Source organism: Thamnophis elegans, chromosome 4, assembly GCF_009769535.1.
Source record: "Thamnophis elegans isolate rThaEle1 chromosome 4, rThaEle1.pri, whole genome shotgun sequence".
Lineage (NCBI taxonomy): Eukaryota > Metazoa > Chordata > Lepidosauria > Squamata > Colubridae > Thamnophis > Thamnophis elegans.
In genome coordinates, this window is record NC_045544.1 from 12,582,454 (window position 1) to 12,606,549 (window position 24,096).

Here is a 24,096-nt window from a genome sequence, read left to right on the forward strand (position 1 = left end):
AGGAATATTGATGTATTTATAGACTATTCATATGACATTTATCAATCGACAAAGATCAGGTTTGAAAACAAAATCACATCCAACTCCGGTTAGAATTTTATTAAGCCTTTGTCCAACTGTCTGTTCACATTTGTATATTACTCCACGATAAAGAGTTTATAAATTATCTGCAGGGAAAAAGGCTTTAACTGGCATGTAAAGAATGGATTTCACCCACTGCAGCTATTCATCCTGGGGCAAAAGAAGCACCAATGTAATATTTTAATTAAAAAAATAAGTAAGCAAGAAATAATAAATGAAACGTAACAACCAAATTAATATTTAAAACTTCAGCTAAGACTCTTCTTTTGGACATAGAATTAAATAACAATAATATCATCATAATGAGAAAAAACCAACAACCAAGGACAAACAAAGTCGCCTTCCAGGGGTCCCTAAGGACGTTCTAGGGTCTGTCGCTGGATGGTTGCAGCTGTTCATTGGGATCCATGTCTGGAAGAGAAAAGGGAGGGAGGAAGAAGAGTCAATCTCTGGTTTCAGTGGTTGGTGCTTCCGGGAAGACCCCCTCTAAGGTGCGGCTAGAACTGGCCACCCGCAAAGGACCTCCCCAGACTTGTTTTGTTGAGCACTGGGCGACTGACGGTAGTTTGCGCCGGCCGCTCAAACTAGCACCAGTCGCCCCGTTTTCAGCAAAGCAAGCCCGGGGAGGTCCTTTGTGGGCGGCCAGTCCTAGCCGCTTGCGCCCAGCACTGCAGCTGAGGTGAAGCCCCAAAGCCCCCGCTGCCACCAGAATATCTTCTGCCGCCACCTCCTCCTCCTCCTCCAACAGCACTGCCGGATTTGCCGTCTGACACTGCGGCTGAGGTGAAGCTGCCAAAGCTCCCGCCACCACCCCCGCCCATGGCAGTGACACATCCCCTTCCGCTCCTGAACTGGGCACCGCGTTATCCCTGTCCCCTCCTTCTGTTTCAAAAACAGAAGAAATGTGTGACAAAATTTGATTTTAATGTAAAGCATTACCTGGAGCGTAGGCCAGACTTGATGCCACGCCGACAATGATTCCCCGGCTGAAAAACAGATACTTGAATTTGTCCGCATAGGATGAACACACCAGACCACCTATGGTCACCAGATCGCCAACTACTGCCACTTTGGTGGCTCCATACCTCACCACCAGTTTCCCGGACAGGGGAGCAAGCGTCATCATCAGAGCGTGGCTGATGGATCCAACCCAAGCTTAAAAAGACAAAGGCATTTAATTAAACATATAAAAAAATATCGTAAAAAAAATATTATCAACTCACTTGTATGCTTTACTGATGTAAATGACACCAATTCTTGTGGATTTGAAGACCATTGACATATAGTTTAAACCATTTGCTTAAAGACTGTTAATAAGCAAGACATAATTATAAACAAAACTGCAGTACAATATATCAAAGCTATGCTGGAAACCTTAATGTAACAATGACCTACCTATCTGCAAGTTACTCGATTCAAAAGAACCGAGAAGGGGCAGCATGTTTTCAAAAACAGAAGAAATGTGTGACAATAGCGCTATACGCACGCAAACTATCTCTCCATTCCAGCTTCTGGATTAGAAAGTGCTGCAGTTGATTTTGGATGACAGTCCCTGCAGCCCCTCCAGCCATCACCAAGCCAGTAGCCAAATAGCGTTTGCTTGTGAAATAAAGGCTCACCATGATCAGACCATGATGGTTGCAGCTGTTCATTGGGATCCATGTCTGGAAGAGAAAAGGGAGGGAGGAAGAAGAGCCAATCTCTGGTTTCAGTGGTTGGTGCTTCCCCTCCAAGACTCTCCATCCCAAGGTCAAACTCCCAAACAGGAAAAAGAGGGTCTCAACTCAATTGAGCTACAAAGCATAAATAATTTAAAATTCAGTTCTTTTCCAATTGTTTCTACACTATTGCATGGTTCCAATAGTTGTCCTAAATGTTGGATTTACTTTCTTTTCATTCCCGTGTTGCTACTTATTTATTGGGGGGGGGGGGGCAGGGATGTATAGTTGTGTTGTGTCTGAGTAATTGTGTAGGAGAATTCAGAAACCTGAAAAGAACTCTTTGGGGTACTTTGTATCCTTATTTTACCCAATATGGATTCTCTTCACCCCCCCCCCACACACACACAGGAAAAAGGAGATATTTAATTTAAAATGCCCAAAGCAGATACATACCTTTTTGAAGGGGCCTGTAGGCAAAGGCAGCCAGAACGCATATACCTAGAATAGCGCTATAGGCCCACAGGCTACCTCTCCATCCAAGCTTCTGGATTAGATAATGCTGAAGTTGATACTGGACGAAAGTTCCTGCAGGAAAAAGGAGATATTTAATTTAAAATGCCCAAAGCAGATACATACGGTTTTGAAGAGGCCTGTAGGCAAATCCACATATGCTTAGAATTGCACTATACAAACGCGAAATATCTCGCCATCCAAAAGTCTTAATGAAATAATAGTGAAGTTTATTCTTTACGAAAGTTCCTGCAGCCCCTCCAGCCATCACTAATCCAGTGGCAAATGAACGCTTTGTTGTAAAATAAAGGCTAACCATAATGTCCTATGTGGAGATAGGACTCTGGTGTGAATGGAATGGACATCAGAGTGAGGAATATAAATTCTGATAAAACATTTTCTCTTGTCTTCATTTCTTTGCCTTGCCTGACTTATCTGCTTCGACACTAAGCAAGAGCCCAGTTTTGGGGACAACAAAACCAAGATGGATTTTATTCAAGGTGCCAAAAGAAGAGAAAAGGTTCCACACACAGAAAATACTCCACAATTCTCCACTTTTCTCCTTTGCCAATTTCCCTCTTTCCCGCCACAAAATGGAGGACCCTGTGGGGCTTGTGCCATCTTTAGCTGTCTCTCTTACTGCCTGTAGAGGGCACTCTATAGTCTGGCCTTTACGTGATGCCTGGCCTCTGCAGGCAGTGAGTAGGACAGCTAAAACTGGCAAAGACCCCACATCCTCCATTTTGTTGCTCAAGTCCCTTTTTAGAGAGGATTGTTTTTCCTTCCATAAAAAGGTAAGCAGGGAATAATGGACAAATGGAGTTGAAAGAGACCTTAGAGGTCATCTGTCCAACTGCCCAGTGCAAGATCTATTAGAGCATGTTTCTCAACCTTAGCAACCTGAAGAAGAGTGGACTTCAGCTCCAAAAACTCCCCAGTCAGCAATCAGGGTCCTTCTCCACTGGTTCTTTCCATGATTTAGCTGTCCCTCTCACTGCCTGTTGGGGGCAGTCTATCACCTGGCCTTGAAGCCATATCTGGCCAACGCAGACAGTGAGTAGGATAGCTAAAGCTTGCAAAGATTCATGGGTTTCTTCAGGCACCTTCTCACAAGGCCTTTTGAATATGAATCATATCTCTTTTATGCATATTTCCCTTTCATCATTTGGGCCTAGAGAGGGAAACCTGGATTCTCTGGATCTCTTAACACCAGATTATACTCCAAGGGACAAGATTTTAATTTCACTCCCAGAGAAGGGGTGGAATCTGGGGCTCCCCAACCTTTCCAGGTGACCGAGGGTTTCCCTTTCAGAGGGAGCCGCTCTGGCTGAAGCCAATTCGGGGCTCGAAGCCCCTTCAGGATTGGCTCATCAATGGATAACCCATACCCTCAAGGGAAGGCAGCCAGTTGGCGGTTATTGTTTAAATCTCAGGTCCAGGCCAATCAAAGCCTTGGCCTATGATGTCAGAGGCTCCTCCTAAGCTCATTGGCTGAAGCTCGCCATGGCAACCTCCAGCATCCTTGGGGAGTCTGGACCATATAATGGAGGCTCTGCTCAACATCCCTGGAAAGTGGCTGGATTGGATGGCTGGCACTGGGGGCATCGCAGGGTCTCCCTCGCCTGGGCTCCTCAGGAGGGAGAGACCCTTCACTTTAAGGCAGAACCAAGGGGGGAAGATTAGAAAAGTGGGGATTCCATTAAACTTCACAGACATGCTGATACCTGCCATGTTGGCAGCCTCCATACCTGTCACCAAACTCCTCATCCATCATGTCAAAAGTTCCTGTCACCAGAAAGGGGCTGGGCCTGGCTGGCTTTGTGGCGGTGAAGCGCACTCGGAAAAACCTGCAATGTTTAGGGGCCAAAAAAATGGCTTCAGGCTGTCCCAGTTGGGTGGGCATTGCAACCACAAAGCTAGAGGTTGATCTGCTTAATGATTTGGGGAAATTACTAAACTCTGATTTTGTTGGCCAGATAGTAGTTATTTCCCAATAACACACTTGGCCTGGCAACTGAACGTTTGTTTTCATTTTTTATTACTTGGATTTTTTACACCACCTTTATTATTTCTCTAAATAGCTCAAGGCAGTGAACATATCTAAGATTTCTTCATCCTCAAGAGAACAACCTTGTGAAGGCTGAGAGAAGGACTGGCTCAAGGTCACTCACTGGGCTTTCATGGTTGAGATGGGACTCGTAGTAAGTATTTGCAGGGGGGGGGGTGTCTGTCTTAATTCCAAAGGTCACCACCTTTTCCTGTTATCAGAAATTATAGCAATACAAAGACAGTCAAATTGATAGAGAGCTGATACCGACTCCTGTGGGGTTTTTTGAGCAATGAGATGCCTTGAGTTGGATTCAGAATCAAATGGGAAGTCAGGATAGTTTGAAGAGAGACCAGTATTGAGGGATTTTGTTGGCGTTTCTCAAACTAGACCCCTTTAAGGTATGGGAGACTTCAACTCCCAGCCAGCCATTTAGCAAGCAGAATTCTGGGAGTTGAAGACCATTCAAGCCTTAAAAGGGCCAAGTTTGTGTTTTTATACAAAGTTATACTGCTTTAGGCCAGGGGTGTCAAACTCAAGGCCCACAGGCCAGATCTGGCCTGCAGAATGCTTAGATCCGGCCCGCAGGACACTCTACAAATAGCGGACTGGCCCATGGCGCCTCTGTCAACAAAAACGGAGCTTGAGAGGGCCGCGAGTGGCCCTACTAAGCCCTAGTTCGCTGGTAGAGCACTGCAGGAGGCTGTCGCTGCTCAAAACGGAGCCTGGGAGGGGTGCCTCTTGACACGAGTGATGTCGAACTGACTACTCCCACCCTGGCCACACACACCCGCCCCCCCGAGGTCAAACACAACCCTGATACAGGCCTCAATGGAATTGAGTTTGACACCCCTGCTTTAGGCTTTTGTCATTTGATTGCATTAACCCTAATCTGTTCCCTGTTTGTAGGTTAAGGCAACAATGAAAAGGAAGTAGACAACAGAAGCCTTGAGCTGAAAGGGACCTTGTAAGTTAACCGCCTGCCTGCCTGCCTGCCTGCCTGACTGATAGATTGATTATGTGTCATCAAGTTGAATGTTGATGCCTAGTAGCCCATAGATCAATTTTCTCCATGGAGATCTGTCCCCAACCTGGTCCTCTGGGTCTCCCAACCTTCCCCCAGCCTCATTTTAGCTGCTTATGGGTGATCCTTCACTTTTCCCAGCATTGCAGACTTCTCCAGGGAGTTTGGTCTGCATTGATTGACAGCATGGAAACTGTGTGGACTCTGAGTGACCACAGAGGTAGATAGATGACCTGTCCCCAGTCTGGACTTTCCGGTCTCCCAAAAGTTCACCCATCCACACAGTAATCAAATCCACCAACCTTACCCTAAAATTTCCTCCCTTCCTCTTTCCTTCCACCTTTACCAGCATTTCCAGAGAGCTGATTTTCACTTGATGTGGCTCAAATATGATATTTTGAACCTGATGGTTTTTAGTTGAGATCTGGGTAGATTATATTGAAAGGATCCTTCGTCAGGAGACCCCCCTCTGCAGATTGTTGGTTATCCACTCCTGCTGCATCTCATGCTAGCAGAAGATGATGGACTCCAAAACTTTAGGAAAAAGCCAGAATTGAGAAGGCAGGTTAGTAAAATTAGACCTGAACTGAGAGAGGATGTGACTGTGTCTCCATTTGTCAAACAGGTCAGCAACAAGGAAGAAATGGTCGTACAGCCAATATCCTTGGATGATCTCTCAGCGACCACTGATGGTCCCAACTTCCAGGTTGATGAACTGAGAGACTCCTTTGACTTTCAGACCCAGAAATTCCAGAAAGATAATCAGTGGATGAAAGATCAGCACAGCTATCTCCAGGAGAAAGTGGATCAACTTAAGACCACAACAGACGATCTGCAGAAGATCATGCCATCAGTTAGAGCTAGAGAACAAATCTTTGGTGAAATACATTAAAGAACTCTACAAAGAACTGCACGAGGTTACTTAGCCAAGTGTCCATCTCAAGTAAGAGAAGGCTGACTGAGAAAAACCTCAAAGAGGCGAGGAACTTTCTGCCAGACATTAAGAAGCACCTCCAGAGTCTGCAACATGAAGTGGCTGAGATGGACCACAGTTACCATGTGCAGAAAAACCACTACAGCCAACTGAGAAAGTCACCCCTCTTCAGAAGATGAGTGAAAACAAGAAGAAGCACCTCAAAAGTCTGCAGCAGCCGCATCTGAGATCCCAGATCCAGCTCTGGCCAGACTCACCTGGCACACAAGGTAGCAAGTCCCCCCCACTCATCACCTCCCAGGTACACCAGATAGGAAATATGACCAAATGAGGTAACTCTACTTTATTGGAAGGATACATAAGATAATCTTGAAAGTCTGAAAGTACATCTCTCCCACCAACTCTTTTGAAAGCCTGAAAAATGATGGAGGGTCCTTTCTGAGGTTCTTTCTGTGCCAGTTATGCACCTGGGGGCTCCCCCACCTTATCTGATTATTCCCTGTGCAGCAGCATCTCCTTCTCTCCCCAAGGTGATTTATTTGTTACTACTCCTTTATTTTTATAAACAACTCAAGGCAGTCAATCTATCAAACACACCTTCCTCCTCCTATTTCCCCTCACAACAACAACCCTGTGAAGTAGAAGGTATAGTGACTGACCGACAGTCACCCAGCTTTGATGACTAAGGTGGGACTAGAACTCAGGATCTTCCACTTTCTAGCCTGGTGCCATATTTTATTTGCACTTATCTTTACACTTCCTTAATAGTTTGCGGGAATGCCTTGATCCAGCAAAGTATTAACTACGGTACTCCCTCATAATTAAGTTAATTAATTAAGATAATGCCTCATAAAACTGAGGAGGTGTGAATAGCAATTGGTCCTTGCTCATCTAGTTTTCTATGTTGTCATTAATACAGGCGGGATAGTTGAAATAGGATTTTGTGATCAAACATGTATACCAATTCTTAGATAAAGCTACTTTGATCTTGTTTTAAAAATACCATCCAGCTTTTAGAACAATATCTACGATTTCCTAATAGAGTGCATAAGTAAACTCTAGTAGAAAAATAGATAATTTTTAGCAGTAGGACTTAACAAGACCCTTTTATTTCACATAAGAACAAATGAATGGCAGCTACAATGTGAATCTTTCATTAAGATTTCATTTATACTTTTTGTCATATCATTTCTTTTTTTAATCACATTTTTATTTTATTCAAAACCTCCAAAAAATGTAATTAAAATTACAAACAAGCCCCAAAAGTTAAATAAAACTACATAAAAAGTACATAAAAAGAAAAACGAAAAGAACCAGTTCAGGTGAGGAAACCAGGAATCTCTCAGCAGGGAAAAAAAAACCCTGCTGAGTCTGGATGCCATCTTAGGGAGAGTCAGAAAAACACTTTCCTTCCAGTTGTTCATCAGCTGCCAGTCCTGGATGCTCAGCCATCATCCCTGAGTCCTGCAGGTCATTTTCCACCAGATGTCCAAGAATTTGAAGCCCTGGCATGGTCCTTCTTGACCTGGGCAACTAGAGAGCCAATCTGGGTTTCTGTTATATGTGCTTTCCTCTATTGTTTATGGGAGAGACACTCTTTGTCCGATTCCTCTCATGAGTCCTGTTCAGTATGGTTGAACCTGAGGTGTAGCCCTAATCTTCCTCAGAGCACACAAGCCCCACAACCATGTCAAGGTCCTGCCTCATGGGGGAGGGGGGGAATTGTGGTTCTTCACACAGTCAGCTAGATGTTCAGTCTGGATGTCAGCTCTTCCAAGGAAGGCGGCCTTTGGCAACTGACTGATGGTGAGATTGTCAATGCCGATGGGGTCCAAATTGGGCTCCAGTTGTTTTGGGATTTCACCCACTGCAGCTATTCATCCTGGGGCAAAAGAAGCACCAATGTAATATTTTAATTAAAAAAATAAGTAAGCAAGAAATAATAAATAAAACGTAACAACCAAATTAATATTTAAAACTACCAGGCTCCCACTCTTCTTCCTTTTTAGCTTCCAAGGCCAGCCATCCCCACCCAAAAACCCAAAGCAGGCACTGCAAAGCAACCAAGGACCCCAGGTGACCTCAAGAGGCCCCAAATCCTCTCCCTTCAGCTAAGACTCTTCTTTTGGACATAGAATTAAATAACAATAATATCATCATAATGAGAAAAAAACCAACAACCAAATTAGTTCAAACACTTACCATCCATCACATTGTCGTGCAACGTAGAACGTCTGACATCCTTCGCTCATCAATGATGGGGATGTTGGGGTAGATGAGTTCCGGTATGTACGGTTCCACAGTGATGATATCAGCCTCCACATCTTCGTTTTGTTTCTCTGGTGACACTTGCAGACACCTTTTTCTGGGGATTGAAGAAGAGGAAAAGAATCAAATATAACTGACTAGTACATTGTCTTCTTAACAATGATAATGAAGATAATTCTTAATGGGGGCTCCAGATTTTCAACAACAACAAAAAAGATTGGGGGTTGGACTAGAAGACCTTCAAGGTCCCTTCTAGCCCTGAGGGATTCTATTCTTTCTCCTATTAGTTCCACCAACATTTTTTTTTGGGGGGGGGGGCTTTCAGTGCCCCAGGGCTCCCCAGGTTGTGGTGATTTCACTCCCCTGATCAGAGCCACTTAGTTGCACTGGTGGAGAAATAGGCAGAGGCCAAGGAATACATAGATCCCAAGGACAAACAAAGTCGCCTTCCAGGGGTCCCTAAGGACGTTCTAGGGTCTGTCGCTGGATGGTTGCAGCTGTTCATTGGGATCCATGTCTGGAAGAGAAAAGGGAGGGAGGAAGAAGAGTCAAACTCTGGTTTCAGTGGTTGGTGCTTCCCCTCCAAGACTCTCCATCCCAAGGTCAAACTCCCAAACAGGAAAAAGAGGGTCTCAACTCAATTTAGCTACAAAGCATAAATAATTTAAAATTCAGTTCTTTTCCAATTGTTTCTACACTATTGCATGGTTCCAATAGTTGTCCTAAATGTTGGATTTACTTTCTTTTCATTCCCGTGTTGCTACTTATTTATTGGGGGGGGGGGCAGGGATGTATAGTTGTGTTGTGTCTGAGTAATTGTGTAGGAGAATTCAGAAACCTGAAAAGAACTCTTTGGGGTACTTTGTATCCTTATTTTACCCAATATGGATTCTCTTCCCCCCCCACACACAGGAAAAAGGAGATATTTAATTTAAAATGCCCAAAGCAGATACATACCTTTTTGAAGGGGCCTATAGGCAAAGGCAGCCAGAACGCATATACCTAGAATAGCGCTATAGGCCTCAAACTAGCACCAAGCGCCCCGTTTTCAGCAAAGCAAGCCCGGGGAGGCCCTTTGTGGGCGGCCAGTCCTAGCCGCTTGCGCCCAGCACTGCAGCTGAGGTGAAGCCCCAAAGCCCCCGCTGCCACCAGAATATCTTCTGCCGCCACCTCCTCCTCCTCCAACAGCACTGCCGGATTTGCCGTCTGACACTGCGGCTGAGGTGAAGCTGCCAAAGCTCCCGCCACCACCCCCGCCCATGGCAGTGACACATCCCCTTCCGCTCCTGAACTGGGCACCGCGTTATCCCTGTCCCCTCCTTCTGTTTCAAAAACAGAAGAAATGTGTGACAAAATTTGATTTTAATGTAAAGCATTACCTGGAGCGTAGGCCAGACTTGATCCCACGCCGACAATGATTCCCCGGCTGAAAAACAGATGTTTAAATTTGTCCGCATAGGATGACCACACCAGACCACCTATGGTCACCAGATCGCCAACTACTGCCACTTTGGCGGCTCCATACCTCACCACCAGTTTCCCGGACAGGGGAGCAAACGTCATCATCAGAGCGTGGCTGATGGATCCAACCCAAGCTTAAAAAGACAAAGGCATTTAATTAAACATATAAAAAAATATCGTAAAAAAAATATTATCAACTCACTTGTATGCTTTACTGATGTAAATGACACCAATTCTTGTGGATTTCAAGAGCATTGACATATAGTTTAAACCATTTGCTTAAAGACTGTTAATAAGCAAGACCTTTTTGAAGGGGCCTGTAGGCAAAGGCAGCCAGAACGCATATACCTAGAATAGCGCTATAGGCCCTTAGGCTGCCTCCCCATTTTAGCTTCTGGATCAGAAAGGGCTGCAGTTCATTTTGGATGACAGTCCCTGCAGCCCCTCCAGCCATCACCAGGCCAGTAGCCAAATGGCGTTTCCTGGTGAAATACTTACTAACCATGATCAGACCTATCAAGAAACAAAGAGAAATTGAAAGTAGTTGTTTTATATTGAAGTCCAGTCAATAAAGGCTGACTTTCCGGCAATAGATGCTGCAGTATATACTGGACGAAAGTTCCTGCAGCCCGAAAATTACGTAAGGGTGCAAAAATGGCCATAAGTCACTGAGGGAAACCTACCTGTTGCTGGAGCTGGGAATTTCATGTTTAGCAGCCAAGAGGTCCCAGTACTGGAAGGCAGGTTCTGTATGGACACAGAAAGGGACCAACAGGCCGATCCAGTGTCCCTTGTTTCTGATGGTCGGGTTCTGCGGAATAAGACAGGCCCAGGGTAAATGCAAGGCTGACCTTCTGGAACCCAACAGCAAGCCCATCTCATCCAGGGGTAAGAAAGGCTTCTTCCTCAACAAACTCACCTCGGATGGGATCTGCCTTTTATAGATTTGAAGCAGCTGGATCAGGGACCGGGTTGCTCTCTCACGCAAGGTGAGGTCAGGCGACGTCAGCCAGTTCCGCAAGGCCTAGGAAAAGCGGAGAGAATTCCATTTTCTAGACACGTATTGCTATCTTGCTATGTTTTACAAAAAAATACTTACAGTTAAAGAAAACTATAATCGTTACAATGAAAAATACTATTTTATGTTTATTCCGCCAAGGACTTTTTAAATTTGTGTTTTATTTCTTATGCATGGGCTGGAATAATTTTGTTCTTGTTGGTTTTCCTTTTGTAAGTGCAGAAATGGTTTCTTTTAAAATTTCAAGTGCTTTGTAATGTGAAATCTGCACAGCAGCAAGTGAGAAACCCAAGAGGGATTTTGAACTGGGGGATATGGTTTTCACTCACTGGTAGGATGGAAAAGAAAGCAGAGTGGAAGAAGTTGAGATGTTGTGCAATATCTCAACTCCTATATCCAAATAACCAATCAGTATTATCTGTTTTGCTTGCATATGAGGGGGAGGGCAAAGGGTTGAATGCGACCATCCCTTGACTATAAAAACTGGTGTAAGATTCTAATCTTGGTCCTTGGCTAGCTTTTCAAACTGGGGTCTGTATATCTTAGTACCAAAATAAAAGTATAATTCTGTATCACACCTTGTGTCCCGTGAATTATCGGTTTCGACACTGAGCAAGAACCCAGGTTTGGGGACAAGAGTTTGGTGGAGAATGCGGGCAAACATGTCTGGATCCCCCATTGCCTGAGGGACAAATCAAAGGGGAGGCCTCCAGGTCATGTAAGTTGGCAGTTGAGGGGAGAGTGAATGGTTCCTAAGAATTATATCTGGCCAGGTACCTTGGCTGTGTATTCATCCAGAGGCAGCCAACTCAGAGAAAGGGGGACAGAATGACCATAACCTGCCTACTTTTGGACTTGGCCCTGAGATAAGTCCCTGGACGGTGTGAGACTCAAAGGTCGAAGCCCAGAAAAATCAAGGTCTGGACAATTTCATCCTGGAGAAAGATATTGGAAACAAAAGCCAGGCTTCCTCAGCTTAAGTGGCAGAAGTTAACCGTCCAGAGAACGAGGTGAGACTATTGTGGGGGACTCCCCCAGGGGTTGTAAGGTGTGAGACATAGTCACAAGGATGGGTAATAAGCCTACAGGAGGCAAGGTAAAAAGGGATCAAATCCCAGATAACGAATCTAAAACCGGAACATTAAAAAGGAGGGTCTCTGACATCAGTGCCCTCCGCCTGTGTCTCCTTGGCATGAAATGGTTGGCACTGAAGGTGTAGGAGACCCAGGGAGACAAAAGGAGGAATCAGATATTGGTTCAAAAGAACCAACGGTCCCAGTAGGTGGGGCCAGGAGGAAGGAGATCAGAAAGGTTGCTGAAGGGACAGATAAACTGGACCACACACCCGGCCCAAGGGAGCAGTTGAGGCAGAACTCCAATCACACCTAAGGGAAATTGCATTGCCAGGAGCTGAGGGGGAGCTACGTCAGGTGTGGGTATGTGCTCCGTTCTCAATGGCTGGTTTATACCATTGGAAAAATCAAACTCCTAATTATAGAGAGAAGGGGTCCTTAAGTCTTGGTACCAAAATAAAAGTAGTATAATTCTGTATCACACCTTGTGTCCGGTGACTTATAGGATTCAACACCAAGCAAGAGGCCAGGTCTGGGGACAACATTGCAGATCTCATTGCACTATTCCACACACGATCGTACCTTGATTATTCTGTTCAGGTGAGCTTCATCTGTCTGCCACGCCAGAAGGCTCTTTAGAATATCAGAAATCGCCTTGCAAGCAACCGAGCAACACCTCTGAAACAAAGGAAACCAGAATGCAGATGCTGATTCAGATAAACAGAGTTGAAAGGGACCTTGTAGGTCATCTAGTCTAACCTCCTGCCCAAGCAGACCCTACACCTGTGATGGTGAACCTATGGCAAACGAGAAACATTTAGTATCTACTACTAACTCATCCTATGGATTTGTCTGGACACTAAGTGGACGCTAAGTCCTAGCAGAAAAAAACAAGTTTGTCTGTTAGTTTGGAACAATGGGCATTTAAGAACAAAGGCATCTGGTACTTAAGAATCATTTAAGAATGATAAAACAGACATCACAGTATCATCAGGCAAATTTGCTGCTGACATTGGAACTTGCAGGGTCAACTTGGGTATTTCACCCTCTCTTGCCCCTCTCATGCACTTTCAAGTTTGGGAATTGAGCAGAATTATTTAACCCTCTGCATGGCTTCTGTTCATGGCTTTTGGGTTGTGTGTGTGTGTGTGTGTGTGTGTGTGTGTATGAAACATTTTTGAAAAGCACAGAAATATGAAAAAAATGCCTACCACAAAGGGTGACGGCCTTCCCTGCATTTTCACTGTTGATGATCTCCTGGTCGCACCTTGGCGTCTCCTTTAGGATGTTCTAGATAAGAGAAAGATTACTTAGGAGAAGCAAGTTCAAGTATACACAACAGTAACCTCTGCAACGAATAAACCTCCCCATTAATTTAAAACTACAGTATACATAAATTGGTGGAAGGAAAAGGAAAATTCTTTGTCAGATTCTCCCTTCTCATTCTCAAGGGGTTGCATGGGGCAGGAAAGAAGGAAGCTATTACACTCGATCAGCAAATCAGTCTATTCGGGAAACTTTCTTGGAAGGGTCTGAAAACCCAGGATGTGCAACCATCCTGTATATAAATCAAAATCAACGGTTTGAGAGATGCAGCCTTCCCTTCTGGACTTCCAGATCCAGATTAATACAATTTCCTTTGACCTGGCGGTTTCCCTATAGGTGAGTTTCTCAAGGGGACTCATTTCTTTTTTTTTCATTTTATTAAGCATTTATAGGCCGCCCTTTTCCCTGAGGGGACTCAGGGCGGCTTACAATAATAAGGGGAGGGAGTGCAGGACAAAACACAAAAAGAAAATGTGATTAAAAATAATTAGCAGTAAAAACCCAACATTCATTCAACATTCGGGAGGGGCAAGAGTAAAGTCTTATCCCCAGGCCTGACGGGATAGCCAGATCTTGAGGGCTGTGCGGAAGGCCTGGACGGTGGTGAGGGTGCGGATCTCCACGGGGAGATTGTTCCATAGCGTCGGAGCTGCAACTGAGAAGGCTCTCCTCCGCGTAGCCGCCAGTCGGCACTGACTGGCGGATGGAATTCGGAGGAGGCCTACTCTATGCGATCTGATGGGACGGAGGGAGGTAATCGGCAGAAGGCGGTCTCTCAAATAGCCAGATCCACTACCATGGAGCGCTTTATGAATGGTAAGTAGGACCTTGAAGTGCACCCGGAGACCAACAGGTAGCCAACGCAGCTCACGGAGGATCGGTGTTATGTGGGCGAACCGTGGTGCGCCCACAATCACTCGCGCGGCTGCATTTTGGACTAACTGAAGTCGCCGGATGCTCTTCAAGGGCAGCCCCATGTAGAGCACATTGCAGTATTCCAGCCTAGAGATCACTCTTGAACAGAGCCAAGCTCTTAGCCTAATTTCAGCCCCGGGATGTAGGAAGCTCCTCTTTCTACAGATGCTGTATAGAGGCTGACGTTGGCCTCAGTGGGAAGACCACAGCATCCAGCACTGATGAGGGAGAAGTCCTCACTGCTATCTCATTAATGACTCACATTTTACGTTAAGTAAAATAATTAGCCCACACGCCAGAATAGCTCTTTCGTTCAAAGATAACCTTATTCACAAGCTTAATTGTACGTACCTCTAGATGATGCAAGGCTTCTCACTTCCTCCAGATCGGCATTTGCTGCACAACGTCATCATCATATTTGCTCAGCAGAATGACGCTGGCGATGTAAGCAGCGTTGACAGTTGCATCCTAGAAGATCAAATCATTAACATTATTATATTAAGAAATGAAACGTCTTCAACGAAGCTTTCCAATGATGAGTTGTTATAAACTCCCCCACCAATTATGAACTTGAATGAAAATGAGGCCCAATTGGAGAAACCTTTTTGAAGAAGCATCCCACTGTGTTCCAGATCAAGTCATCAAACAAGATCAAAGGATTCTGCTGCACTTAGGTGGCATTTTGCACAGCCCTATATAATGCAAGGAAGATTTCCACCATGCCAAAGCAACTTTGCAAAATCAAAAGACTGTCAGGCCTGCAGCTTTCTTTTGGATCTTTGGCCTGCCACACTTTCTTTTATTCTACTATGCCTTTTTCTATTGTGGGAAAATGGGAGGGGGGATTCAATGGAGTTACCTACTGTGTAGCCAAAACATGATTCTTTCTAGAAAGCCAAGGGCATCCTTTTTCTCTGCACCTCTGCACCTGACCAGAACTGGACGGGTGGAACTGCCAGCATGGCAGTGGGAGATTGGACCATGTGATGGAATTGTGGGTGTGGGGGCAAGATCTTGAACTTTCAATTAGGTGGGGAAAACCTGGAAGCTTTCAGATTCGGGTTTTCCCAGAGGTGCCGACATGGCTGTCTTAATAAATGGGAACTTTGAGGACTCTTTTGCTTTGGATTCTGATTTACTTTTGGATGCTATTTGGAATCCTGACAAAGGCATTCAAATATAATGTGGTACTTCTCCGTGTTGAGAGAAGGCCTCCAAGTGGGTTGTTCCAGCACCTGGAAATGGAGGTGGGATCCAGAGGGAAGCTGCAACTCTCAAAGGAGTCAGAACAACTCCACTGATTCTCTCTACATTCAAGCAGCTTCACATTGTTTGCAGTCGCACATAAACACATGACAACTGTCAGATTCCAACATAGCCAATAAAATTAAAAGGAAGAGAATGAACGACTTACAGAAATATCTAACTTGGATTATCTTACGTAACGTGTGTCCAAGAACTATCATTATCATTTGGCTTTATAAGTTAGAGGGACTATAATGAGCAGCCTCCTTTACTGCCCAGTTCGCACTGATTAGGTTAAGTCCCAGGAACTGTCATTTAAGGCACAAAATGCTTTTAAGAGTACAAAATCTGCAATTTTAGGAACAAACACGCTAGCGTTTGTGCTGTTTTAAATACTAGGAGCCCCAAATCTTTGCCAGTATAGGCTTTCCTCCATTCCACCAGGGTTTCAAGAAATGGTCCCTAAAGACTGGCTTCTTTCCAAAACAAAAAGCTGCAATGCACTGAAGGCCAGTTGTTATGCAGTCGGGTCCCCCAGATTTAATCTCTCCTGTCTCCTGGCAGGGCACGATATATATATATAATTTATATAGCCATAAAAGCTGATTGCTCGTGCCAATTCGTCTGCATTTGCCCAACACACAGGACTGGATTATCCTACCGCCGTTTAGTCGCACCCCGAATATGACCATCTACTTAAGGCATAATACGTTTGCTTAGGTTTTGCGCGTGTGAATTCAGCAAACGGCATTTTTGCAGTTCTGAGCCAAAATAGTGCGTTAAGGGTGATGCCACAGAGGGGATTAGATGAAAAAACCTCGAGAGAATCCGAGGTCGCTGACAAATGATTAGGAAGCTTAAAAAAAAAATCCTTGAAGAAAATCATTGCAAAACCGACTTATAGTGTTGCGAAAAAGAGCGCATCAAGGTTTATCTATGCAGCCACTAGGAGCCAAAGTAGACTGTATATACTCTAAATCAGGGGGTCTCTAACCTTGGCCACTTGAAGACTTGTGGACTTCAACTCCCAGAATTCCTCAGCCAGCAAAGCTGGCTGAGGAATTCTGGGAGTTGAAGTCCACAAGCCACGTTCCATGACAAAAGCTGCGAAGAGCCCGAAACGCAGTTCTGTCCTCCATCGGGAGGCCAGAGGAAAAGGGGCGGGCGAGGGGCGGGGTTTCCTCGACAAGCACCGCCCACTTCGCGGGGACATTGAAGGCGCGGGTCCTTGGCAGGAAATGGCTCTGCGCCTATCGCTCCGGCAGGGCCGCTCTTTCGCCTCCAGCGGCGGACAAGCCAGTAAGCGGGGAGCGGAGTTTGGCGGCCGGGCTGGGGAGGAGGTTGAGTAGTGGGAGGCGATAGGCCAACCCCGAGTCTTTCTTAAGGGGGCAGCTCTTGCGGGGGCCAGCCCTGGATTGCAGCCTCTGCCTGCTCACCCACCCACCCACCCCGGCACCTTCTTCGCTCGGATCACTCATAAAAGGGGTTTTACGTGGTTTCTTTCACGTTGTTTCTCTTCTTTGGCTGAAGTCTCCGTTTCTGCCCTTCGTTTGCCCAATACAGGTAGTCCTCAACTTACCACCACAGCGGAGCCAAAATTCATGAGACTAAGTGAGAACTTTGTTAAGTGAGTTTTGCCCCGCTTTACGACCTTTCCTTGCCACGTGTTAAGTGAAACATTGCAGTTCTTAAATTAGCAACTATTAAAATGAGTAACTATTAGTTTACTATTTTTAGCGAACCATCACTAAATGAACTGTTGTAAGTCAAAGACTACCTGTACTTCGGAGTAGTGTTAAGTCCCAGGTATTTAATAGGACTTATTCTGGGGTACCTGGGTAGATACAACCTCTTCCACTATTTTTGCTTCTCTGTCTTGGAGCAGGTAAGCTTTTCAGGATTTTCAGATTCATTTCTTGTAAGTCACTATACAAGAATGTCTTCCTCTCCCAATAAAATGCTAATGGTTGCTCTGTTGTAAGTTGTTCAGAGTCGCTTGGATAGTGAGATGTGTGGTACATAAATTTAATAAATAATTAATAAATATTTGCTAACTCACCTTTGTTCCACCAGGCTGGTCCAAGGGTTGTTCTGTAAATTGTTTTGTGAAAGGGATTGGATTTTCTTTGTAAAAAAAAAAAATGAAGCTTTTGTGGAGTGAGAAGTGATGGAATCATACTTTTACTTTGGTACCCAGATCTAAGGACCCCGGTTTGAAAAGCTAACCAAGGGCCAAGACTAGAGTCTTCCAGCAGTTTTTATAGTCAAGGGATGGTCGCCTTCAACCCTTTGCCCTTCCCCTAATCATGCATGCACAACAGATCATTTTGAATGGTTATTTGGGTTTTACGTTGTTTTTTCACACACACACACACACACACCCGGTCACAGGTGACTTGCAAAGTGTGCCGGTTTAGGGTTTTTTTTCCTTATAAGTGAGCTATTCTTCCTGGCTGGCGGTTTGAAGGTGCTAACTTCTGCCTGGCTGTTAATGTGCAGCCCCCCCCCTCCTTCCTTCCTATTGCAGAGCAGAATAAAAGAAATGAAGACAAGAGAAAATGTTTTATCAGAATTCATATTCCTCACTCTCATGTCCATTCCATTCACACCAGAGTCCTATTTCCACATAGGACATTTCCCCATAACCGTCGTAAATGGGAGTCAGTTGTCCAGCCTCCAAATGTAAATCCCGGGACCAGGGAGATGCTGCAACCTCATCACTTAGCAAAACAATTCTCCATCACCATAAGGAAGTGAGGACTACTTGTAGTACAAAATAAACCAATACAATGATGCCAGATAGACAAATATTGTACCCAGATCCATGTTGTCTTTTCACTCAGAGTGTACTTTTAACATCAGGTTGGAGGCATTATTTTCCTCTTTAACTCTAAGCATAAATGCTTCATTATCACAAAACACATTTTATCTTAGTAAATCTCTATTATATTAAATACAGTATGGCGCATCACAGATAATGTATATTGCATTTTTTGGGAAGGACAAAAATGTATGTTTTTGTTTTCAGTTGTGGTTATGAAGTACAGAATCAGATACCAAGCAAGTTATATCATATATTTGTGACAGATGAAGTTTTATTTACCATAATACAAAATAGCTACTCAGTACAAATAAGTTATTTGCATAGACTTTCATTTTCCACTTCATTACTATAGCAAAAAGAAAACATATTTCTATTTATATCTTTTCTATCAATTTTAACTTTGTTTATAAAGTGACAGAACTTTAATTAAACCTGTATCATGTGTCATGTATATAAATTAAAATCTAAACAACCTTAAGAAGAGAAAACATGGAAGATGTAGTTATTTTATAGTCTCCGAGCACGATTCAAGGTGTTGGTTATCACCTTTAAAGCCCTACATGGCCTAGGACCCGGATACCTGCGAGACCGTCTTCTGCCACATACCTCCCTTAGACCAATAAGATCGCACAGGATGGACCTTCTCCGGGTGCCTTCAGCGGGACAATGCCGGCTGGCGACGCCTAGGAGTAGGGCCTTCTCTGTTGCCGCTCCGGCCCTATGGAATGAACTGCCCCCAGAGATCTGGGCCCTGCCCACTCTCATGGCCTTTCGCAAAGCCATAAAAACCTGGCTTTTCTGGCAGGCCTGGGGCTGTTGACCCCTTGATGGAGGTCCAGCCCCCTTTCGACTGGGTGTTTGTTGAGTTCCTTTTTTTAACTTTGTTGTGTCCCATTGTTTTTAAAGATTCTTTTTATTTTATTTTTTCATTTCTGTAAGCCGCCCGGAGTCCCTCGGGATTGGGCAGCATAGAAATTCAATAAATGAAATGAATACTGGGAAAAATACTAGGCTACAGGAATATGATCCCACTCAATCTCAAGATTTCCAAACATGAAATATTTACCCAATCATATAAAAAAGAAGTTAAATTGGAGAAATTGTTTTGAATATTCAAAACAAAGTACCCATTGTCACTAGAATTATTTCAACACAGTAAGTTTTTATTGACATTTGTATCTATATTAATATGCTATGTTTTAAAGCACTGTAGATACTAATGAAATGCATTTATATTCAGAAAACCTGAATGTGCTTCCACTTGAGAATTCACATTTCTAGCTATTTATAAATACGCTAATAGTTTTATAAGGAAACTTTTATTTAAATAAAGCTAGCTGATCAGACAGATAAATGATAGCATAATCAAGATTGCCATTTTTTCTAAAGATATGGATAAACAATTCATTAAGTGCAGAGGAACAATAAATGAAATAGATTGGAAGAAAAAAGTCACTTTCACAGGATTATCACATTTCTAAAGAGAAAAAAACATATACCTAATAGATAATAATTAACAATCTTCTTGCAATTATTGGGAATTATTTTGTGTATTTGGTTTAAAAATAAATGGCCTAAACAGTGTACTAATTTTAGTACATTTTACAGTTAAAGGTTTAGCACTCCCTCTGTCATGATTAAACTATGTTCATATGTGTGGAAAAATTACTTGCTTCATTACTTTATATAGAAATCAAGGAATATTAGAAGTCCCTTGCTCTGCCATACTTTGGCCTGTATGTAATAAAGTCTGAAGATATTCTGCAAACTCTGATTAATGAACTGTTCTTGTCATATTAAATCCAATATATATATATATCCAAGTGTTCTTTGAAAGTGAAATAAATTCAATAAGAAAAATAAATGCAACATTTTCCCCCCCAATAAGTATGTTTAATATTGCAACAGTATTAAAATCTTATTGCATTCTTATCACAGTCATGGAACTTCACCAAAACATCAAAATACCACTTTGAAAACCTATAAATCTCTAGTTTTGCCAGACTTTCTCATGCAGAGTTTTACATATTTTCTTAATAATGCTGTAGCATCACTCAAATCAAGAGCGGAGAACCTATCCACATTAGTTTATTAAAATGAAATTTCACTAGATTTAACCATAAACATCCACAGAGACTCTAATTAAATACTACAAATACATTTTGTTACAGCTAAATACGAAGATTTTAGTTTATGTAGGTAAAGTGGTTTCCCTCCCACCTCCCTTTTTGGTTTTATTTTCACTCAAATGTCATTTACCCCCCCCCCAAAAAAAGAAGAAGTTAAAAATCAATGCAGCGTCCTTTTCGTTTCCAGTCTCCATAACGAGTTGGTTCAGGGCCTCTGGGACCACCTTTTTCTTTTGTTGTTGGATTGATATCATTGGGAAATTCTAAACAAATAGGAAAAAAAGAGGGGAAAGTTTGCAAACATCTTAAGGAATAGCAGATGCATTCAAATATCATCCATAGTTTTGTTGAATTGGAGAATTTTTCTTATTTTTACCACTCCATTCATTACCAGCACAATGGCAAAAATTATTCAGTATTTTTGTCTGCTAGTTCTCAGTCAATTTGATGACAGAGAATCTGCTTTTCAAATGCATTTCAAATAAAAGAATTTTGTCAATTGTTTGTATGCCTACAGGTTTTATGAACCATGGTGGCACAGTGGTCAGGATACAGTACTGCAGGCTAGTTCTGCAGACTGCCAGCTGACTTCAGTTCGGCAGTTCAATTCTCACTCGCTCAAGGTTGACTCAGCCTTCCCTCCTTCTCAGGTCGGATAAAATGAAGACCCAGATTAGTGGGGGCAACAAGGCTGACTCTGTAAACTGCTTAGAGAGGGCTGTAAAGCACTATGACGCGATATATAAGTCTGTGCTATTGCTGTTCTTGCATTTACAAAGTTCTGGGATAGCCAAAGTGTAGTTGTGAATATCCTGTCTGATACTTGGTATATTTGCTGCTTCCCAGGTTTCCATGCTTTACTTACAGATAGTCCTCAACTTATGACCACAATTGAGCCCAAAATTTATTTTGCAAAGCAAAACATTTAAGTGAGTTTTGCTCCGTTTGATGACCTTTCTTACCACCGCTGTTAAGTGAGTCACTACAGTTGTTAAGTTAGTAGCATATTTGTTAAGTGAATGCGACTTTGCTTGACAGAGATGGCAAAAGGTGATAAACTTGACTCTAGGACACTGCAGCCATCACAAATATGAGTCAGTTGCCAAGCGTCTGAATTTTGATCATATGACCATGAGGATGCTAGAATGGTCGTAAGTCTGAAAAACAGTCACAAGTCACTATAATCCAGTGCCATTGTAACTTTGGTCACTATACAAACTGCTGTTAAGTTGAGGACTACCTATATATCCATGAGAAATCTTTATATTGGCTTTCTTCAAAGTGAAACGTAGGGCCACCCAGGGAGAATCCAGAATAGAGGGGAAAAAGAATTGTTGGCTGCCAACAGTAATAAAGTAAGCATTACACCCCTGTGAAAATTTGAAAGGAATGCCACAATACTCCAGAATGAGGTAGAAAATACAAATTTATATCATAGAAAAGTCATTTTTGCAAAACCAGAAGTCAGATTTTATACAGCTTTATTTATTATATAAGCCAAATTAATGGACTGTCTACTTGTTCTAGCTTTATCAATGGGATTAAAACTACCATGATACACCCAAGTAGAATTCAAATGACATAGTGGTTTGGTATTATAAGGGTTTGAGGCTTCTCTTAGGCATAAAAGACAGCTGGGGGACTTTCGGCCTTTCACTCTCTTCAGTCCAACCCACCTCCCCTTATTGTTGAGGGAAACGATGCAGGAATATTATGTACGCTGCTTGCCTTGAGCTCAATGAATATGAATACACCCACCAGTGGTGGGTTTCAAAAATTGTTCGAACCTACTCTGTGGGTGTGGCCTCCTTTGTGGGAGTGGCTTGCCAACCATGTAACCGGATGGGAGTGGCTTGCCGCCCATGTCACTGGATATGAAGATGCCGACGACACTTGTCAGAACCACCTTAAATTGCCTCACACACAGCACTGACATGCATAAGAATATGATGTAAACTTGTTTTTTAAAAGGCATCTTTGGTTTGCGTTAAAACAACTTCAACACACGCAATGTTCTGATTGCACCACAAACGCAGTCGTCATCCTTACCTTTCACAGAGGCCCTGAGTTTTATAAATAGGAGCATGATAGTGTAGAATAATCATATCCAAGGACCAGTGGTGGGTTTCAAAAAAATTTGGAACCTTTTCTGTAGGTGTGGCCTGCTTTCCGGGTCCACTGGTGGAACCTCTTCTAACCGGTTCGGTAGATTTGACGAACCGGTTCTACCGAATAGATGCGAACTGGTAGGAACCCACCTCTGACACCCACCCACACTGACACACCTGTTGGCTTTTAGTTTCAGCATGACTGGATATTATAAATTTATAGGAAGTTCTACAAGCAATAGCGTTTGGGAATAAACCACTTTGGGACTGGTTCCCATGTTATGCAATTACTTAATTACAACTTTTTTAGGACAATGTGTAATGGAAAGAAGTATCCAGAGGGAGCAGATGACAAGCACACTGAAAAATAATGTGTACACTTTATGAATTTATTATGTTCATTCCTAATATCTTGTGACACGATACCTGCATGGCACATTTGACCATGACACAAGGGTCAAAGATTTTTTTAAAAAACATATTTTTTGTACTGCAGTAGAGCAGCATTTTTTAAAATAAATTATATTAGAAAATGCAGTTATGCTAAGTGATTTAAGTACATATGAAGCTACCTTCCTATAGCTTCATGTCATACATACGTAGTTTCTTTGAAATGAAAAACTTTGAAAAACTCAAAAGTTAATGATATATTGTCTAAAACATTATATATCACAAAATATTTAGCTTGCATTCATATTTAAAGAATAAAAGGTATTTGGAAAGCTAAAGAAAAAGTGTAAAGTAACTAAAGATTTAATAAGACATCATGTAGGAATTCTATTTTCTGAAAAGACGGGCATAAAAAAAAATCGGCTCAGAGTTCATAAACATGAAAAACGTAAATGGAGAATCAATGGGACAGAAATATTTTCAATTTTTCCCTCAACATCTTTTTCAAGAACATTAAACAATCTTCCAGACATAATTTCTATGGATTAATTTCCTTTACTACTTCCCTGAAGATATTTATAGCTTCTCAAGACTATACCTGTTTTAACACCATTTATTATATTTATATTTTACACTTACTTTCTAGTGATTCCTTTTCTACATTGGATTCTTCTGGTGTATCAAAACAACCTACTGGTGTTACTGGCTTCTTAAGTGGTTGCTTGGTGGGTTCACTACTTCGTTTTGCACTAAAGGTATTACTTCTGCTGTGCAGAAATGCTGAGCCTGTTACATATAAACATAAGATATATGTTATAAAAGGCCTAGGTTTTGAATGGCCTATGGAAATGGGCAAAACCAAAGATAGTTATCATGTAAGAAAAGTGTAAATATGGATGCATTTGCTTCCCCTTTCTCTATTTTTAACTTTTTATCTTTTAGTCTTGTTTTTGTAAGCCGCCCGGAGTCCTACAGTATTGGGCGACATATAAATTTATTAAATTACAATTAATTAAATTGCATACAGAATACTTATGGACAGGTTCCTGTTTGTGTCAGAGGCCAATTTAAGAAGGAAGAAT

The 24,096-nt window shown here is 42.8% G+C and overlaps 2 protein-coding genes and 3 long non-coding RNA genes across 9 annotated transcripts in view; 3 read left to right on the forward strand and 2 right to left on the reverse strand.

The window, feature by feature from the left end:
- Positions 1–407: 407 nt before the first annotated feature.
- LOC116507088 lies at positions 408–17,930 on the reverse strand. 5 transcript variants are annotated; one of them, XM_032215030.1, is made up of 10 exons: positions 17,623–17,930; positions 14,670–14,786; positions 13,289–13,367; positions 12,660–12,755; positions 10,906–11,010; positions 10,670–10,797; positions 10,051–10,120; positions 9,905–9,951; positions 8,460–8,622; positions 7,820–8,139 (listed from the first exon to the last, which is right to left on the reverse strand). In XM_032215030.1, the coding sequence occupies exons 3-9, from the start codon at positions 13,313–13,315 to the stop codon at positions 8,466–8,468; spliced, it is 630 nt and encodes a 209-aa protein (XP_032070921.1). In that variant the 5' UTR covers positions 13,316–13,367; positions 14,670–14,786; positions 17,623–17,930; the 3' UTR covers positions 7,820–8,139; positions 8,460–8,465. The 5 variants fall into 5 exon arrangements, with proteins under 5 accessions (XP_032070925.1, XP_032070921.1, XP_032070922.1 ...); XM_032215031.1 differs by lacking the exon at positions 17,623–17,930 and adding an exon at positions 16,558–16,574; XM_032215034.1 differs by lacking the exons at positions 7,820–8,139; positions 8,460–8,622; positions 9,905–9,951; positions 10,051–10,120; positions 17,623–17,930 and adding exons at positions 408–492; positions 1,021–1,067; positions 1,167–1,236 and having other exon boundaries at positions 14,670–14,897.
- LOC116507091 lies at positions 1,656–7,190 on the forward strand. The gene is made up of 4 exons (XR_004255147.1): positions 1,656–2,752; positions 4,334–4,453; positions 5,209–5,266; positions 5,949–7,190. It is a non-coding gene; the product is annotated as an uncharacterized LOC116507091 (long non-coding RNA).
- LOC116507094 lies at positions 16,613–18,112 on the forward strand. The gene is made up of 2 exons (XR_004255151.1): positions 16,613–16,862; positions 17,127–18,112. It is a non-coding gene; the product is annotated as an uncharacterized LOC116507094 (long non-coding RNA).
- A 1,474-nt stretch (positions 18,113–19,586) lies between these two features.
- The window catches only part of LOC116507089 (succinate dehydrogenase assembly factor 4, mitochondrial-like), a 10,152-nt gene continuing 5,642 nt past the window's right edge, over positions 19,587–24,096 (reverse strand). Inside the window, exons 2-3 of the mRNA XM_032215035.1 lie at positions 23,654–23,800; positions 19,587–20,779 (exon numbers count right to left, since the gene is read on the reverse strand). Of these exons, the coding sequence (XP_032070926.1) occupies positions 20,670–20,779; positions 23,654–23,800 (257 nt within the window). The 3' untranslated portion in view covers positions 19,587–20,669. The remainder of the gene's footprint in view (positions 20,780–23,653; positions 23,801–24,096) is intronic.
- The window catches only part of LOC116507093, a 10,745-nt gene continuing 10,474 nt past the window's right edge, over positions 23,826–24,096 (forward strand). Inside the window, exon 1 of the long non-coding RNA XR_004255150.1 lies at positions 23,826–24,096. This exon is cut by the window's right edge and continues 314 nt beyond it. This is a non-coding gene — a long non-coding RNA (uncharacterized LOC116507093).

What these genes read in the sequence shown, in the direction of transcription:
- LOC116507088 (XM_032215030.1), bottom strand. Translation starts at nt 13,315, where the DNA reads ATGCAGGGAAGGCCGTCACCCTTTGTG. An exon ending in AAAGGCAGATCCCATCCGAG is followed by an intron (nt 10,798 to 10,905) that starts GTGAGTTTGTTG and finishes CTTATTCCGCAG; the next exon opens with AACCCGACCATCAGAAACAA. An exon ending in TCCGGGAAACTGGTGGTGAG is followed by an intron (nt 9,952 to 10,050) that starts GTATGGAGCCGC and finishes TCTGTTTTTCAG; the next exon opens with CCGGGGAATCATTGTCGGCG.